Source organism: Odontesthes bonariensis, chromosome 21, assembly GCF_027942865.1.
Source record: "Odontesthes bonariensis isolate fOdoBon6 chromosome 21, fOdoBon6.hap1, whole genome shotgun sequence".
NCBI lineage: Eukaryota > Metazoa > Chordata > Actinopteri > Atheriniformes > Atherinopsidae > Odontesthes > Odontesthes bonariensis.
The window spans coordinates 24069943-24087379 of record NC_134526.1 but is presented as its reverse complement, the minus strand read 5'-3'; the positions used below and the strand labels follow the sequence as shown (position 1 = coordinate 24087379).

At 46.0% G+C, this 17437-nt stretch overlaps 1 protein-coding gene across 2 annotated transcripts; it reads right to left on the bottom strand.

The window, feature by feature from the left end:
• Window positions 1-1131: 1131 nt before the first annotated feature.
• Window positions 1132-14827, bottom strand: tcf20 (transcription factor 20). 2 transcript variants are annotated; one of them, XM_075454861.1, is made up of 6 exons: window positions 14310-14827; window positions 4078-12413; window positions 3843-3936; window positions 3660-3723; window positions 3426-3529; window positions 1132-2700 (listed from the first exon to the last, which is right to left on the bottom strand). In XM_075454861.1, exons 2-6 carry the CDS (start codon window positions 11230-11232, stop codon window positions 2696-2698), a joined length of 7422 nt encoding a protein of 2473 aa, XP_075310976.1. In that variant the 5' UTR covers window positions 11233-12413; window positions 14310-14827; the 3' UTR covers window positions 1132-2695. The 2 variants fall into 2 exon arrangements, with proteins under 2 accessions (XP_075310976.1, XP_075310977.1); XM_075454862.1 differs by having other exon boundaries at window positions 3674-3723.
• Window positions 14828-17437: the final 2610 nt, after the last annotated feature.

Below are 17437 nucleotides of genomic sequence, written 5' to 3'. Positions count from 1 at the left end.
TTGAAGGATAGTCAGGAGAAAGCCTCTCCTCTCTAAAAGAACATGGCGGCATGGCTTAGATGAGCAAAATGACCTCGTCCTGATTGCAATGCTGTGGTGCATGCCATGCATAAACAAATGTTTGCAAACTTCAATGAACTGAGGCAACATTGTAGAGAAGAGCGGGCCACAGTTCCCATTTGGAAGGGTTGCAGGAGAAAGCCTCCTCGCTTTAAAAAAAGAACATGGCAGCACAGTTTATCTTCGGAGGGTTACATCTGAACAAGACCTTTGGATCGACGAGACCTGTTAAGATGTCTGCTCATAATGCACAGCACCTGGTGAACAAAACCAAACAGCATATCATCACAAACACCTCATCCCAACTGTCAAGCACGGCGGTGGAGGGCTGATGATTTGGGAACAAGATTAACTCAAGCTACTGAATGATGAGGTGTACTTATATTCTCCCCTCACTGCTTCAGCAAAGTTTCAGTTGGGTAAGTAATGACACAGCGTAATGTCATGTGTTGTTGTTCATCTGAGGGCGTATTTACCTAATCTTAAAACCTGGTAATACATAAGACCTCGGGACTGAAAGAGGATGTACTTTCTTTTCCACACGACTGTATCAACAGCACAGATCTGTAGCTACAGACTGCGGTTAGTAGTTTATAGTTTGCACTTCGTTATTTTCTGCCTCAATTAACATTTTACACAGCGTCCCAGCATTTTTTGGAAACAGGGTTGTGTGTTTGAAACTTTTCATGACCAGGCATTACATTTTACCTACAATAAATGTGACATCTCAGTCTGTTAGGTTTTTTTCCCTTCTTACACCGAGACTACTTGGCTACTTTAAGCCCAAGTCTGATCAGCACAATGCTTTTGTGAAGATAAATCATTGACCCATCTTGTGAGTTTCTAAACTAGAGTCTAAACGAATCCAAACGGGGGGGCGATGCACCCCGATCGATCGAACCTTTGTTTGTATGCGCACATGGACGAACGCACAGAGAGACCGTGATCCAAACATGAAATCACAAAGGAAATTTAGGCAAAAATCTGTCAGAAGCAACTAGAGACAGCTGGATTCACCAGCACCACAACAAGTTACAAAAACTGTCTCAGAAATAACGAAGAGGGGCACACTTGAAGCATTTTTAAGTGTATTCATATTTCATATACATATTGACAGGTTTCTAATACAGCATGGTTTTGATAGTGTGACTGTCTTCTTTCAGCTTGACTTTTTTCTTTCTTTTTTTTTTACAAGAATAACAATAAAAAATGATAAAGACAACACCATGTATGACTCACTTTGAGATCTGATGGCAATGCTGCTTTTGAATGGATTTTGCATCTCCCTATTAAATGCTGCTGTGTTGCTGTAGAATGAAACCATTCAAAAGTACTTGGTTAGGCTCGTATCCACGCTGGCCGGGACAGGCGGCCCAGTTGCACGCGGGGGGGGGGGGGTGATTGGACGACACCCCTCTCCATGAAGTGCGCCTCCGAAAGTGTTCCATCGCTTTTCTGAGGGACTGACGTACGTTAGTCAAATGTAAAATTGCATGAAGAAAGTATAATTTCACAGAGATGAAAGCGCCTCAGCGTCCCGTCCTTCATCTTTCTTCTGTCAGCATGGTTAAGGATGGCAAACACGCGTTTTAAAGTCCATAGTGTTATCTCCGCCCGCAAGTCTCTCTATTTGCACGTTTACGAACATTTTTGTATTTGAAAAATAAGACTGTCCATCTGATTTTTCATGAATACTATCTGTACCATAAAAACCCCAGCGATGAAAAATAAGAACACTTTTCAAAAGGACCAAAAATGGAATTAAAGACCCAGATATTGGCATTTTTTTCCTCACGCACACACTCATTTCTCACTCATACACGACTTTTTTTTTTTGAAAGGCAACAGACGTCCGTTCTCCAAGGCAATAATGTCTTTGTGGCAAACTCGACCCTGACATTCCAGACATCATCCCTCTGGCTCCTCCCTCTCCAGGAATGGGGGGGGGGGGGGGGGGGGGGGGGTTAAACAATAATAATTCCAACTCATGTGCTGACTGAATATAAAGTGAGATACATCCATTTCATTTTCATAAGTAAATACTGACGAGGATACAAAAAAAGTAATGAGGACTAAAATAATGAATGAGATCATCCTAATATCGTAAGATAAAAATACTACTCGTGAGAGGATGCAAAGTACTCTCCTTTTCTTTTTTTGGGGGAGTTTAACACCCAACCTGCTCCCAATACACATCCTCAAAGAAAAGTAAAGGAAAAAAACAAACAAACAAAAAAAAAAAAGGTAGATGATGATAAACAAGAGCTGAACACTTTAAGGGTGTCTGGAAAATCAAAGTAAGCCTAGAGAGGAAGTTCGTTTCTTTTGTTCTTTACAGCAAAGTTCCTTTAATTCCTCCGTCGGTCCCGACGTCTCGTTTCATCTCGCTTTTATCGTTGTGGATTTTCTTAAAGTCTCTGTCTGGCAACTCCGTTCCTCGTGTGTTGCATGTCCGCGGGTTTTTTTTCTTCTTCTTCTTCCACTTTGAAGAACGAGCGATATTAAAAATGTTTTCTTTTCCTCCATTGTCCTAAATGTAGATAATGTCGATTTCTGTTGAGAAATTGTACATTCCCTTTAGTTGTTCTCCACAAAGTGCCGTCTTCTCACGTTTCTCATTCTTCAACCGTCCAAGTTAACCTGAGCAAGGAGACACACGCAAAGAAATGATTCCAAAGACTTCTCCAATCGCTGCATTGCTCTGTTAAGACTTACTTTAGGTCGGAGTAAATACCGAGACAATGAAGGAAAGCAATTTATCTTGACATTGTGAAGTCTAAGCTCTCCAACACCAATACTAAATCCTACATAAACAGGCCTATACAAAAAAAAATCCTATTATGTCTGTGTATCAGTTTCCATGGAAACAGGCTGGTTTGAATGTGAGGGGGAGGTAGTGACATGAAGAGACGGCAGTGCAGCCACAAAGGTGAGAAAAAGCAGGAGAGTGAGAGTGATGTTATCCTCAGGAGTCCAACAGCGAGCTAAACAAAAAGTAGATGTGTGCATTGCTGCGTGGAATTGTCTCGTCTTAAATGGTGAATTAGTCCTTTCTAGAGTAATAAAAACAAACAGAGGAAAAAAAAAAAAGCAATGCTATCTCGATTTCTTGGTTTTGACTGGTCCTGCTGGGCGGGGAAGTGGAATCTTTACATTGAAGTTGGCTGTGAAACAACACCAGATTAAATGCTAACATCCTGTCTACACGATCACGTGTGAATGCCAAGCTCTCACTTTAATAAGTGTGAACTCTTTTACGGTCAAAACTAATTTACTTTTTTTTTTCTTTAATGAACTACAATTAAAGCCAAAGATTGACTTCCAAGCACAAACGGGTAGAAACATGCAGATGAGTTCCAACTTACAGCTCCCAGGCTCCTGCGTCTCCTCCTCCTCCTCTCCGTTTCCCTCAGCCTCTCTCGGACTGCTCCAGGTACACTGGCTTGGCTGGCCGTATGCTCTGGGTAAACTGAATTCCAAGGACACGACAGGAGAAAAAAACAACGGAGGTGATTCAGTGATTCTGTTGCAGGGGGTGTGGGGTGAAAGAAAAGACATAAAAAGTGAGATTTTCCTCCAAACGACAAATGAAAACCAACCTCTCTTTCTTTACCTTGTGCTTCGGACACCTCATTGAGAAGTTATCTTCGTTTAGTGAACAATCTGGCAAAGGGAAAAACAAAGTCAACCCTCACTGTCACAGTACTGCAAGAAACAATATCTATGCGTTACATCAGCTTAAAATCTTGTGTGGAGCAGCTGTGCTTTGAGCACCCACTCACCGGCTTCAATAGCACATAGGTAGTGGTAGCGGAGTGTGCAGCCTTTACTGTAGCAGCCCAGGGTCGAGCCGACCATCTCACAGTATGAACAACTCTGAGAAGAAAAGACCAAGTCAGGTGTTTGTTGATATTATCACATGTACAGCAACGCATGAACCACTGAAATATGTTAAAGAGGCATTAATGTGACCCATCCCTAAACAAAACAGGTCAAATAGCTACAGATTACACTCACTGTTTCTCTGGCACCATCTAGTGCCTCCTGCAGGCCGTACAGTCTTCCATTGACAAGGTACACTCCACTGGTCCAGACTATACAGCCTTCATGGACCCACAGTTCCTCTGGGTCCATGGGCATCTGAGGCAGCTGTGCGAGTTGTGCCAAGGGTCCCAGGGAGTCCAAGGCGGGGGGTGGCGGCTGAAAGGGCAGGGATGCCTTACTGTTGGATGGTACCATTCTTGGGGAGTCTTCACTGGACTTGTGTCGCCTTTTAAAGCGGGGGTGCGAGGTCAACTTTCTGTGTTGAGGCCGCTGTTGAGCTACATCCGTCGGCTGCTGCGGCTGTTTCAGCGCCGGCTGCTGGTCACTTTCGAGGTCTGGCTCTCTCTTAAGCTCAGGGATAGGTCGGATATCTGGATTCATGTCCCAGGTCAGGGATGTTTTAACTGTGGCAGAGGAGGAAGAGGATGAGGCGGGGTTACTTAGCTTGCCAGCCACATGTGTCATCATCTCCTTTGTTCCAGCTGGGGAAGGAGTTGGGACTGCAGTGGGGAGATATGTTGGGTCTGAATCCAACTTGACGGCACAGTCGATCTCAGTTGAAGGCTTGGTGAGCTGAGCATGTTGCGTTTGTGTGTCTGGGAGGGCACTCAAGGCATTTGAGTTTATGTCTGAATTTGGTCCAGTTTTGTTTGTGCCTGTGGCGGCCTGACACTGTCTGATCTGGGGCTGGTTCTTGGGAAGCTTTGCAGCATATTCAGCTGGATAGTATGGCCCATAGAGGTCTCCAAGGTGCTTGTAATTTGCCCATTTCTGACACAGGCAACATAGCAGGCGGCCAGAGTGATTGGTCTCTGTAATCACGGGGCCTGAAACAATATAGCCAGACGAAGGAAGTGCTTTGCCTGACTGAAGTGTACTTTCCACCTCGTCTGTCTCCCTTTTCTCCGCTTCTCTGTCTCGCCGGGATAAATGGGAAGAAAGAGCTGAGGTCAGGAGAGAATCAATTCCACTCCCGCCTGCTTTCCCTCCGACTGCACTGCGCTCTCCTTTCATCTTGTCCTCCTCAGCGTTTACAATCGTGCACACCGCCCCGATCTCTGGTACTTTTTTCTCTACATGTATGTGAGGAATAAACAGGCCCTTTCTATTTGGATCCATGAAAACTCTATTTGTGCCGAGACTCCCTCCTGCCGCTGAAAGTGTTTCTAGGTCATCTTTGGCCATGGATGGTGGCGCCGCTACTGCCCCTCTCCTTCTCCTCCTCTGACGTCCCCTCGCCTCCAACGGCTCATCTTCATCTTTCACACCTCTGCGCCTGCGTCGCACAGGTTTCACCTCGATCTCTGGCTGAGTGTCCTCGCTCTCGACATCAGCTTTCACGGCTTGGGTCAGAATGGGTGGGGCGAGCAGGGGAGTGTCTTTATTTTCTGACAGAGGGGGTCCGGTGGGGGTTGAGGTGCTGCTGGTAGACTCCACTGTTAAAGGGGGTGTGACAGCTGCAGGAGAGGGAATGGGAGGGGCTGGAGGAGCACTTGGAGTTGTGTTCTGTGTCTGGACCTGAGGCTGGGCCTGTGTTGGGACTTGGCTCTGAGCCCGTTTTTGCTTATTCACACTCCCTACAGGCCTGCCCTTTTTCTTGCCGGATGGGAAATAGCCTTTAGGCACGACGCTCTCTAGTGGCTTTGAATCTTGTGGTGACAGACTGGACCTTCCTGAAGACATCTGATGCTGTCTGTTCAGCATGTGTCCTTGGTGGGGCGGGGGAGTCCCGTAGTAGTCACTGCCAGGGTAGTCATCAAATCCCATGCCAGATTCTTGAAGTTTCTGTCGGAGAAGGTTGGCAGCAGACTGCTCTCCCCTTCGTGTCTCAAGCTGCTGGTAAGTGTTTGTGAAATGTTGAATATCTGACAGGGCAGATGAAGACGGAGGTGGGGAACCCTGCACTGGACGGGGCAGAGGTGGAGGAGGAGGTAAAGGTCCGAGTAAAGCAAAGTCTTCCTTGTCCCCGGATGCGGATCCCACAGCAGCCCCTAACCCAAAGTCAAAATCCTGTTTGATGGCTTGAGACGTCTGATGGGGATCACACGAGTAGGCAGGCGTTGGTAAAGGCCCCGTTTCATCAACTCCTCTGAAAGGAAGCATGCCTTTTAACGAGTGACTTTCATCCATGTAACTATCATCCCCACCTGCAACCCTGGGGAAATGTGCTAAGTCTTGGTCCTGTGACTCACTATATGTTGGTATTTCTGAGTGTGAGAAGCCTGGGTAATGGTTTGACTCATCATCAACGTGGCCTGCTGGCTTTTTAATATTTGGGGTGATTTTCTGCACGATTGCCTCGAGTTTCAAACCTCGTCCTTTTCTGGCAGGCAAAACCTTGGTGTTACCACTTGATGGAGACAGAGTTTGTGAAAAGGTGTTCTCTCCTGGCAGGGGAGAGGTGAGTCTGGGACATGGCAAATCGGAACTGGATGAGTCATCTTCATTGTGATGGCTGGACTCTGAATGAGCCCCAGGGGAGTGATGGGAATTTGTGGCAGCTCTCTGCTGAGACGCGTCCTGGAGTTGTCTTTTGGCGGGAATAGGAGAGATGAAAGAGCGAACTCTTCTTCTTAATATGAGCAGATTTGTGTCTCCAGAACCCGCAGCTTTAGTTGGACGCTGCCCCGGTGGCTGAGTGGAGTTCACATCCGCGGGAGGCTTAGTGGAGCTGGGTGGAAGAGGCGGGCAGGGATGTTTGGCCTCCTCTGTGGCTCCTCTGCAGGCCTCAGGCTCTGCGATGTTTTGGCTCAGAGACATTTGTGGAGGAACGGGGCCATGTGAAATGACAGGAGCGGGAGATGGAAGAGGGGGAGGCGGAGGAGGAGGCTGTGCTCTATAGTAGGCGTCTCCTTCTATCATGCGAGCGCCCTCTCTTCCAGAGTGTGCCGATTCCCACATTTTCATTTCATAGTAAGCACTTTGATGATGGAGTGAAGTTTTGCTCGTGTGTTGCTCACTGGGCACGTCACCTTGGGAAATTGTTCGCTGCCTCTGCTCCGATTGGCTGACCTTGTGTCTTCCAGGAGAAGAGCCAGGCTGCATCATCATCATCTCCTTAGAAGGCCTGCTCATTGCTTTCACCCAGTCACTCATGTCATGGGGGTGAAGAGGGGGGCCACGGGGGTGCGGATACATTTGAAGCTTATTTGTGGTTTGAGACTGAGGTGGTAAATGGTGGTATGGATGGTGAGAGGGAAAATGTGGATTGCTGCGTGACATCAGGTGGTTTTCCCTTGTATCTCCGTAGCGAAAAGCAGGGAATGAGCTGCCACCCCCGGCTGACAGATCAACACCATGAAGATATGTCTGATGCCTTGACGGTGAAGACAAAGGATTCGTGCTCAAAGGATGAGAAGTCATGGGGGTAATATCAAGACTACCTCGCCTGTAGGGGTCAGCGCTCATTCCAACTGAATGAAGAGACTTGGAATGATACTCCGGGTCTGCTTCATTGACCCCACCACTTCCACGGTGCTCAGCCTGTAAGTTTGCAGCATTTGTCCCAGCCTCTTTCGATGACGCTTCTATTTTCACCACTTGTTTCTCTCCCGTATCCTTTTTGCCCGAGTCGCAGGCTGCTGCTGGAGAGGAGAACGGCTGCTGAATCACAGAGGCTCCGCTCTGACTTTTCTCCCGCTCCCTCTCTCTGTCCCTCTCCCTCTCCCGCTCCGGCGTGCTGCGTCGGTTTGGCGACACATCACAGATGACAGAGCGTCGCTCTGATGGGGCTAATATGGAGCCTGATGATTTGTGAGACTCTGTTTGACCAGTGGTGCCAGTCAGCGGTTCTGGCTCCTGCAAAAGGAGCTCCTGCACAGCAGAGGAAGGGTTGGACACATTAGTTGAGGCTTTTTTCTGTGGCAGGGAATAGTCAGCTAAGTTTATATGTTTCGGTGGGGGTTCCTGAGACTCTGTAGCCTGTGATAAATGGCTCTGGGACACACCCACTTCAGTTTTTTCAGTATTTTGGAGAATCTTAGCATTGGACAACTCTGATTTCACTGTGGGCTGGGGATCTGTTTTGAAATCAGGCTCACTTCCATGTCTCTTACTTTGGGGTTTTCCAGAACTACCCATTTGAGCAGAATGAGCCAAAACCTCAGGTACTCCACTTTGAATCCTTGCGCCTTCAGTCATGCCAAATGTGTGTCTGGTTGGAAACTGCTGTCGAACTTGATGATGTGCAGGATATGCCTGTTCTGGTCTACCATAGCGTCTATCTAAATTGTAACCTTGAAGAACCTCTTGCAAAAGGCTTGGGAATTGCTGCATCTGGGAATTATCCTCCTGACCTTTAGATCCCTCTCCTTGGCCTCTCTTGGGCAAAGTTTCAGCTACAGAACCTCCAGCATCTTTTGGATGCGCGGGGACATATCCAGTTTGTGACTGTTGGTAGCTTAAGAATCTGGGATTAGATTCCGTTACACCCAGTGGGCCAGCCCTCACTCTGTTCTTCATGGACAAATCTGAGCCATATGTTGATTCTGGACTGCTATATTTATGTGAAGCAGGCTGTGGAGGATTTTGAGACCTTCCAGAGTTTGATTTCTGGTGTTGGGAGGAATACAGACTCAGATCTACACCTTCCTCACCATTATGACTGCTCGACTCCCTTAAGTATGAGTGTGACTGCTTCTCTTCCACACAGTTGTCTTGGGAATGTTTACTTTTTTCGGCCTGACTTCCTTCAGATCGAGCGGAAACAATCACACCGACATTACTGGCATTCTGCTGTTCTTCTGATGTATGCCGGTCTTCTCTCTTATAATTGTGCGATTTGGTTTCGGAGAGCAATCTATTTTCCTTGTCCTGGCCATTCTGTGGATCGACTTCTCCATCTTGTTGTATTGGGCTACTGGCCTTCTGTGTTTTCTCAGCTGCAGCTTCACTTTCATTCTTTATTTCCGTTGCCTTTCTCTCCCCACCTGTGTCGTCATTATATGTCAAACCAGTTTCTGGGGCACAGTTTGGTTGGGGAGGGGCAATACTGGAAGAGGTGAATGATGGGGACGAGGAAACTGGAGGTGTCGAATGTATCGTTGGACCAGTCTCCGATGACTGATATCCAAAGGATGGAGACGGTGATGACGAAGGAATGTGAACTTCTTTTAGTTTTGTTTCTGTGGCAACTGCTTCTTTGGATGGAGAATCAGAGGCAACTGTTTTAACACTGGCTGCTCGCTCGCTCTGTGTTTGGGTTTGATTATAGCCAGTTGCTTCAGAGTCACTGCTCGCACCACTCATCTGCCTCACCCTCCCATGTTCCCCTTCAGAAAACTGCTCTTCTCTGTCTCCTTTGGTCCCCGATGGGCCCCCAACTGACATCAAAGAGAAGTCTTCATCAGCACCAGCATCTAGACCGGCACCATCACCAACCCCCACTGCACCTCCATCTTTGACAGTGCTAGTGCTTGAGGCTGCACTTAAATTTCGGCTCCTTGTTTGTGACGGAGGCACGCTGTGTGTTGCCTGTTGCATCTGACCGCCATCTTTCCTCTTCTGTGAGAGCACTGTGTCAGTGAGGAGCATGTGCTGAACTGTGTTTGGTAGATTGGCTACTTGGGAGCTCAAGGCATTAAGACTATTCAGACCAGCATCCTGCATTTTGTCAAGTGAAGAAGCTGAATAAACAGACGAGCCTTCTTCTCTGGATCCAATTCCAGCGCCATGACCCACTTTGTTGCGGCCTGATGGAGGAAGACTGCTCCCTCCAACTGCACTCATGTTGTGAGCTTTATGACTACCACTGCTACCACAACTACTGATGCTGCTATTTGAGTTGGGTGTGGGACTTAACTGAGGCATAGTCTGCAGTAATCTACCATGACCGTGGCTGCTACGGGGATTTGATGGAGGAGGATGAGAATGACCATGCCCTGAAGGGTTTCCATGTGCCTCTGAGACACCCGTCAAAGGGGAAGGCGAGGAGCTACAGCTGGGGGAATGCACTGCTGAGGCAGCAGGGGAGGGGTTTGATATTGGACTAAAATTTTGGTTCATTTGAGTCTGCTGCGCATTAGGATGCATCGGAGATTTGGCTATTTCTTGAGATGCTGGTTGAGGTATACTGGGAGTGGAGGCTTGATGATGTTTAGCATAAACAGAGCCTGGAGACAGACCGTGGTGCTGCATCTTCAGAGGACTGTCATATCCTACACCTAAATTATGCTGCGAGTTGCGGTGCTGTAGTGTTGCCTGTTTGTGAAGTGAGTGCGACTGTGGGGAATATCCATGATAATTTGCAGCATGGTAACTCTGTTGGACATTCTCCATTGGCCCCACACTGTTAGCAGCAACTGAACAAGAGATTGAATTTGAACCAGAGTTGACACTGGGAGAACTGTTGACTTTGGGATCAAAGCCAGTGTTAGCAGCTCCATCGAGATATCTCTGCGGAGGGGGGCTATACATTCCTGATGACCCTGTGGATGCTCCACCCTGTGGAGAGTAATGTGGGTACTGTGGGGTCATTCTATGCCCAGAGTGTGTGTAGCTCCTATGCTGCTGCCCATGGTGGACGACCGGGAAGGTCTGCCCGTGCTGGCGGTGTTGCATCTGAGAACCTGGAACCGACTGCATTGCAGGATTCTGGTTCATGCTGTACTGATGAGAAGGAGAGAAGGCTCCAGCAGCCCCACCTGAACCAGCACCAGAGCCATAGTCTACTGGATATGGTGACATCAGGCCAGAGGATGGTGCAGCGCTAGATCCAGGATGCCGGTACTGGTGAGGTATATGTCCATCAATACTGGGGTATCCAAACCCTGCCCCATAACCCATACCTCCCCTTCTATGCCTGTCTTTTCCACCCATTGAAAAATAATAATCCATAGCATCCTTCCTGTAGGGGTTGTTACTGTTGCCACTGTGAATGGTACCCTGTGTTGGCGGTGGCTCCACAGCTCCTCTGTTTCTCACACTGTAAGCAAGCATGTGGCTGGCCTGACTTGGGAGGTGATGCCCTCTGTGCAGGCTCTGCTGTTGCATCCCTGCGTAGTCATCTGTCATCCTTGGGGAGATCTGGGGCTCTGCTGGCTGAGGGGGATATGTAGGTCCGCCCACACCCCTCCCACTGAACCCAGGGGGGATGGAGGGAGGGGCTGGACTGTTAGAGAAATTCTGCATCGTTTATACAAGTTTGGATTTTTTTGTTATTTTTTTGTTTAAAACGGAAATATCTGTCAGTGTCTATTCCAGGAATGATTCAGTTAAAAAACTGGAAGGCTTATGGCATTAACCATAAAGAGAGTCAACACCCTGGTAGTAAAACAGGGAAATGCTTCCGAAATCCACTAAAGAGCTGAAGCAAAGGAATATATGTATATCGCAGATGTTACAACCACTTTCCATAGCATAACGGGAGGTTAAGGAGGTTGAACTTGTGACAGTTTTACCAATAACGAAGAAGGCCCAAAAATCTTAAAAATCCGACATGTTCAACGTGTTTGGAGGTTTCCGCTTCAAAAACCTTTCTCTCAACGCCGGGTCTTCAAAAGCACACTGTTTTTAAAAGAGATATGTCGAGAAGAAGATTTCTACTTAAGGAGGAATGAGCAGTCATTCCCACGAAGCTGAAGCTGTTTGGCACTGAAAAAGGCGATGAAATCACGGACGACTGCCACATCACCATGTGAGATTTCCGACCTTAAATGTCTTTACATGGATGCGCTCCACTATAACAACAGCTCAAGCAAGCGGTACTATTATAGGATTAATTGATCCAACTGCAGAAAAGCTAAACAAAAAAAAAAAAAAAAAAAAAAAAAAGAGGGAAAAAAAATCTCAAAAAACCACCATTGAGATTGTTTGGTGTGACAGCAATTCCTTCAGTTCGTCAACGTGTGCAAGTTTCCCCGGACCTGACTCACACCTGCGTGAGACAAGAACTCCAGTAAGAAAAACAGGAGGTTTGAACGCAGAGCCTCACTGAACGCTCCCGGAGGCAAACACTCCATGGATCTTCTCATCCGCTCTTGGATGCAGAGGGAAAAGCTTTTTCTTTCCAGATGCACACATTCATTTGGCCTGTAGAAGAATTTGGTCCCTACTTAGTAACGTCTTCCTTCACGGTGCTCTGCTTCCTCTCGGTGTCCTCTTGTGTCCTCAGCATTTAGTCATCTTACCTTTGATGTTTTCTGTCAACCATCATTTAATTCTAGACAGTTCCATGGCAACAATTTTCCAGAATAAGGGTAATCCATTTATTCCACTTCAGATTCCATCAATTCAAGCTCCTGTGTTCTGTGTCTCCTGGGTATATCCACGCATATTATTGTCCACGAGTTGATGACCAGAGATCTTCACAACTGTGGAAATACAAAAAAGACAAATCCAAACAGTTAGCACAGCCTTAATTTACTGAACAGGTCTTGCTTTAAAGCTCTATTGTTGCAATATATATATTTCAGACAAGTGGCTTTCTTTTTTTTTTTCTTTAAATGATGTTTGTCAGATTATCTCATTATTATTCAATTAAACTGTAACAATTCGCTAATGCAGACACAAACAGAATTACTGACACTGATGCTCAGTGTTTGTTTGAACTTAATTTGACTTCATTTCTAATTTGCTGAGGCTTTTCTCACTGAAAACGAGGAGCCGGTGCAGACTCAGATGGATCAAATCACATCAGCAATTCTCCCACAATGTATTTACCAAAACAGTAATTATAATGTGAGCAATAACTCATGCCACTTGAAACCTCTTCAATCAAAGGCTGCCTCTAGCCTTGCTTGCTCTAATATTAGTATAGCCTTACATCAGGGCTCGTATTTTGTAATGCGCTGCGAATGCAGGCTGTACCCTTGTTTAACAATGTGCGCTCCAGCCGCCTCCTTTGGCTTCCAACAAATAGCAAAGCTGGACAGAAAAGTGGGCAACGGCTGCTAAGGCAACCAGATAACACAGACAAGGTCACAAACACTTCCTCATATGTAAACAAACATCCTTGCAGAGAATAAAGAAGTCCATATCCCACCTTCAACAGTGAGGGAAAAAAAACTTTTTTTTTCTTTTAAAAAAAAGGATCAAATATAGTGATTTTACTTATTTTATGGTTGGATTTAACCATTACAGGAGGTAGCCAAAGGGATGATGCCACCTTTATGGGTCAGTACCTGACACAAGCCTTCCATCGTTTATTTTAACTATGTTGTAAAATCGTTAATAACCCCAAAACAGCTGTGGGTGGCTTTTCTTTCATTGGCCACCACTAACAAGTAATCAGTCAGGGAAAGTGGTAAGTTGATTGGGGGTGGGCGCATGGCCAGAGTGTCTACACAACAAAACTGATCATACCTAATCAATCAAACTGAGTCACACGGACTGAATCATCAAACAGCTCTGCTTTCACATGTTTGATTTCAGGGTCACACTGGTGCACAGGGAATATGCTGTGGACACGGCTGATCTCCAGTCGTTTTATTAGCCTATTTCTAGATTACTTATTAATCACAGCATCCCACTGTGCACGATCAAACGGCAGCACACGAACAGTGCACCAATAATAAAAACCTGGCTCAGTGCAGTCTGTCAGCAAGTCAATCAACTGCAATGCTGCCTAATTGATAAAAACGTACGCAGTGCTTTTGGAGAGAACGACCAAACGTTAGCTTCGTTATATATATATATATATTTGGTTTGACATGTTGCCATCAACATAACACTGTTTTTTGTACTACAGGAGTAGAGGCTACATTAGCCAATAGCAAAGTATACGCATTACAATTAGCTTTGTGGTGCTGCCTCTTTTAGCTTTGTGAGGTTAGCGCTAGCTAAAATACCTCAAATACTGCAAATTAAATATCTGAGCTAGCCGCATAAGCTGGGAGCTAGCTAAGCTAGAACCACTCGTTAGCATCTTCCCAAGTTTGGTTATTTCTACTTGTTACATTATTACAAGCACATTATATACAACCCGATAGTTATAGCAGGCTAAAGGCACAGGGAGCCAAGCAGCGTTTAGCTACTAAAGAGAGGTGATTAGGTGCAGATGTTACCTCTCAGAAATTCACTGGAGCTCAGAGTAAATGGGTTAGCTAGCATAAATAACGTATTCTATCAAGAGACCTGGCGTGAGTGCTGCATTACAAAATTGCCGTCACGCAGCCAGACATTTTCCTTGTATAAACAACGCTAACATTTGCCAGGGAGAGGCAAGTCAGGGGGAGAGACAGGCTAGCTAACACACTCTACATGCATACCTGAAAACGTAGCAATACAAGGCCCCTCGAAGAGTGAAAGGCTGTTTTGTGACAATCCCGCTGCTGTGGCAGGAAACCCCAGTCTAGAGTCGACTGCTCCGCCGCTTTCCCTCAGCCCTTTGAGTCCAGACAACCCCGACCAGCGGCGGCGTAGTCGGGGGGCCCGTCACGACACTCAGATCCCGGGCCTTTCCTCCGATTTCCCCTTTTTTCTTTTGTCCTCACCTCCAAAAATGATGAGAGCAGAGCACAATCGGGGTGCCTGTGGGTCCCGTAACCAGCGAGGTCCATACACCCCCGCCCCCTCCCCTCTTGTTCCCTCGCCTCTCTCCCTCTTTCACACACGGCTGAGGTGATTCCACCTATCTCAAACTAAAATTAAACCCGTTGCCTTTTCTCAAGCCTCCATTACGGCACGAAGATTTCAGACGTCAGTTTCCGTCACTAAATTGCATTTCCATGCCTCCATCAGTAGCTCGAGCTATTCGTTTTCCTGTTGGACTACTGTTTTTTTTTTTTTTCTTGCAACAGAAAGACCGCCTTGAAAATGCATACACACTCATATTCCAGCACCCCCTCCCTCATCTCTCTCCATCACATCCCTCCACCACCCCACCCTCTCTGAAGCCTTTGCTTTTTCATTGATTATCGCCTATTTCTGCCACGAAATCCCAAGATTCTGCCAAAATTACACATGCATTCTTTTGCATGGGCATCGTGCTACTGCTCCTTTGTTCTTATTTCATGTCAAGTGAAAGGGAATTAGCCTAATGAAGGCACCAGGGTACAAAGGCAATATGGAGAGGAGGCAGGACTGAAAGAAATGGATGGCCGTGTCTGTAATGAACTGGGCAACAGATAAAAGACAATTTGTGAGGAAATGCGTGTGCCTACATGAGAGGAAGATTGCAGTGCAGTGGGTGAAGCCTTGTTAAGTTTGCAGAATGCTGAAAGACAGACTTACTGAGCACAGTGGCACTATATATTTTTTTTTACATCAAGAAAAAAAAGGAATTAAGCCACTGCCTCGATTCCAAGCTGTCGATCAGCGCCTGCCACGACTCTCAGAACATCATCACTTGCACGGCAACAATAGATGGAGCTGCAAACAGAATCCTTTCCCATTAAATTTATTGTGTTGCCTCTGCCTCTGCCTCGGCTTATCTGCTCTCACACAGGGCCGCAGACCCACTCACGCTCTCCAGCCGTCGTAATGATGTGCCCTATGCCCTCCGTCCACGGTGCTGCACTTTTAATATACTGCAGTGTGTCATACATGCGTGTCTCTCTCACGTGCACGCCCCCCCCCCCATCGCCACAACATGCACACACAGAAACCACGCAAGGACAAAGACAGACGCACTATCTCAGAGCTCCAGTCTGCAATTCACAAACATGTATTCAGCCATTCAGTTAAGTTGTCAGTCACAAGGGCAACACCTCTCTGTTTCTAACCAACAGTTGAATTACATTTCATTCCCTTGTAGATGCACGTCTATTTCTATCATAGTTGCCATAGCAACTGCATCACAGAGCCTTAACTGTGGATAATTTTTAGACTACATTTCTACGTTTGTTTTGTTATTTTGCTTTTTTCAAAGCAGATTTCATTTTTTTTCGTTTGCCCGGTGACAATGGTTCAACCGTGAATCACTCGCAAGCAGCTGTGCAGCTCGTGCAGCCACAATAAGTCGAAGTGAAAGAGCTGAGAGGCAAGATAAAGGGCAATGATACTCTGGGCCAGCAAGTCAGGCAGCCAGGCCGATCCAATCAACAGGAACGCCTGCTGGGAAACACTCAGACTCTCTCCATCTTGGACAAGGTCACAAAATCTTCCACAGAGGAGGCTCAAAGCACACAGTTGCAAAAGAAAGCGCCCCTGTTTGCACATACAGAACACACACAAAAAGATACATTAGAATCACTACATTTGTATGAATTTGTTTTGCACATTTTCTGCTCATTGAGGATAAAGCCTCAGAAGGATTTCCACTGAAGTTTTTTTTTTAATCTCGGGTAACATTTTCCACTTCAAATGGAAAAAAGGCAAGATTTTAAAAACAGGTAACGTCAAAACAAGAGCCAAAAAGATGAATCTATAACGGTATAAGATTAACTGCGTCAGACAGCAGAGCCTGAATTTCCATTTTGACACCATCTACAGTCATGAAAAAGAAAGAACACTAAGTCTCAGTTCGAAAGTTTTATGTTTCAACGAAAAGAAAGTCAGATTTCTGGTCTGGAGCATTCAATTAAGTCCTTTCTTAATGCAGACGGCACTCTTTAATAAAATCAGGCAAAATGGGAGGAGCGATTTGTGACTCAATATTCACATATGACATGCTCGTTTTTAGATTCTTTTGATCCGTTTTCATTTTAGGATGTTGCAGACCAGACTTCTGGCCCCTGGGCTGTAATCTACCCCCATTGGTCCAACAGTTTCACTGCTTCTATAAGTGACTTTAATTTTCAAACCAGTATAAAGGAGAAGAAGAGCGTTTATAATTTGCAGTTTCCTTGATGACCACATGGAGTCAGAGTCACACAACAAACATACAGATGTCATTTACTGCTCAGAACTGGCCTTGTGATATGTAGTCGGCTGAATGAGATGAAAAATCTTCCCTCATATCATTTTGTTTGAAATCCCAGTCCATCAGTGCCTTTGAAGTGTATGCCTCTTAAGCTGTGCTTTGGTACAATTTCACAGTCTTTGATCCTTCTTCCTCTGGAGTGTCGTACGATTCCACAATTAGTGTCTCACGGACATTAAGTATTATGTTTGCACAATGAGTGCCGCTTTGAAAAAAAGTGGCTGAAAACAGATCTCAGCCTGAATATATATGGAGACATGATGTATTGAAGCCTGACTCATACTAGGTTTGGTGACCCCCTCACAGTCACTTTTAGATCAAAGAGCATGATGCTGCTCAGCTGAAACGCACCTGCAAACAGGAAGTCTGTGACCTGGACAGAGTTTAATGATGCAAATGTTTACTGTCTTCAGAGGGACATGACAGACATATATTTAGAACTCCTTTCGCCCACCACTATTTGATGAACTGCTCCCATCGAACGAGTGATACTTGACAAATGTAGCAACGAAACAGAACAAAAACTCTTCTATA

Bases quoted from the DNA above. Each gene is read 5' to 3' on its own strand.
- tcf20 (XM_075454861.1), bottom strand. From the start codon at position 11,232: ATGCAGAATTTCTCTAACAGTCCAGCCCCTCCCTCCATCCCCCCTGGG. The intron at 3,937-4,077 runs GTGAGTGTAATC...TTTTCTTCTCAG, and splicing joins TAGATGGTGCCAGAGAAACA to AGTTGTTCATACTGTGAGAT. The intron at 3,724-3,842 runs GTGAGTGGGTGC...TCCCTTTGCCAG, and splicing joins CCTATGTGCTATTGAAGCCG to ATTGTTCACTAAACGAAGAT.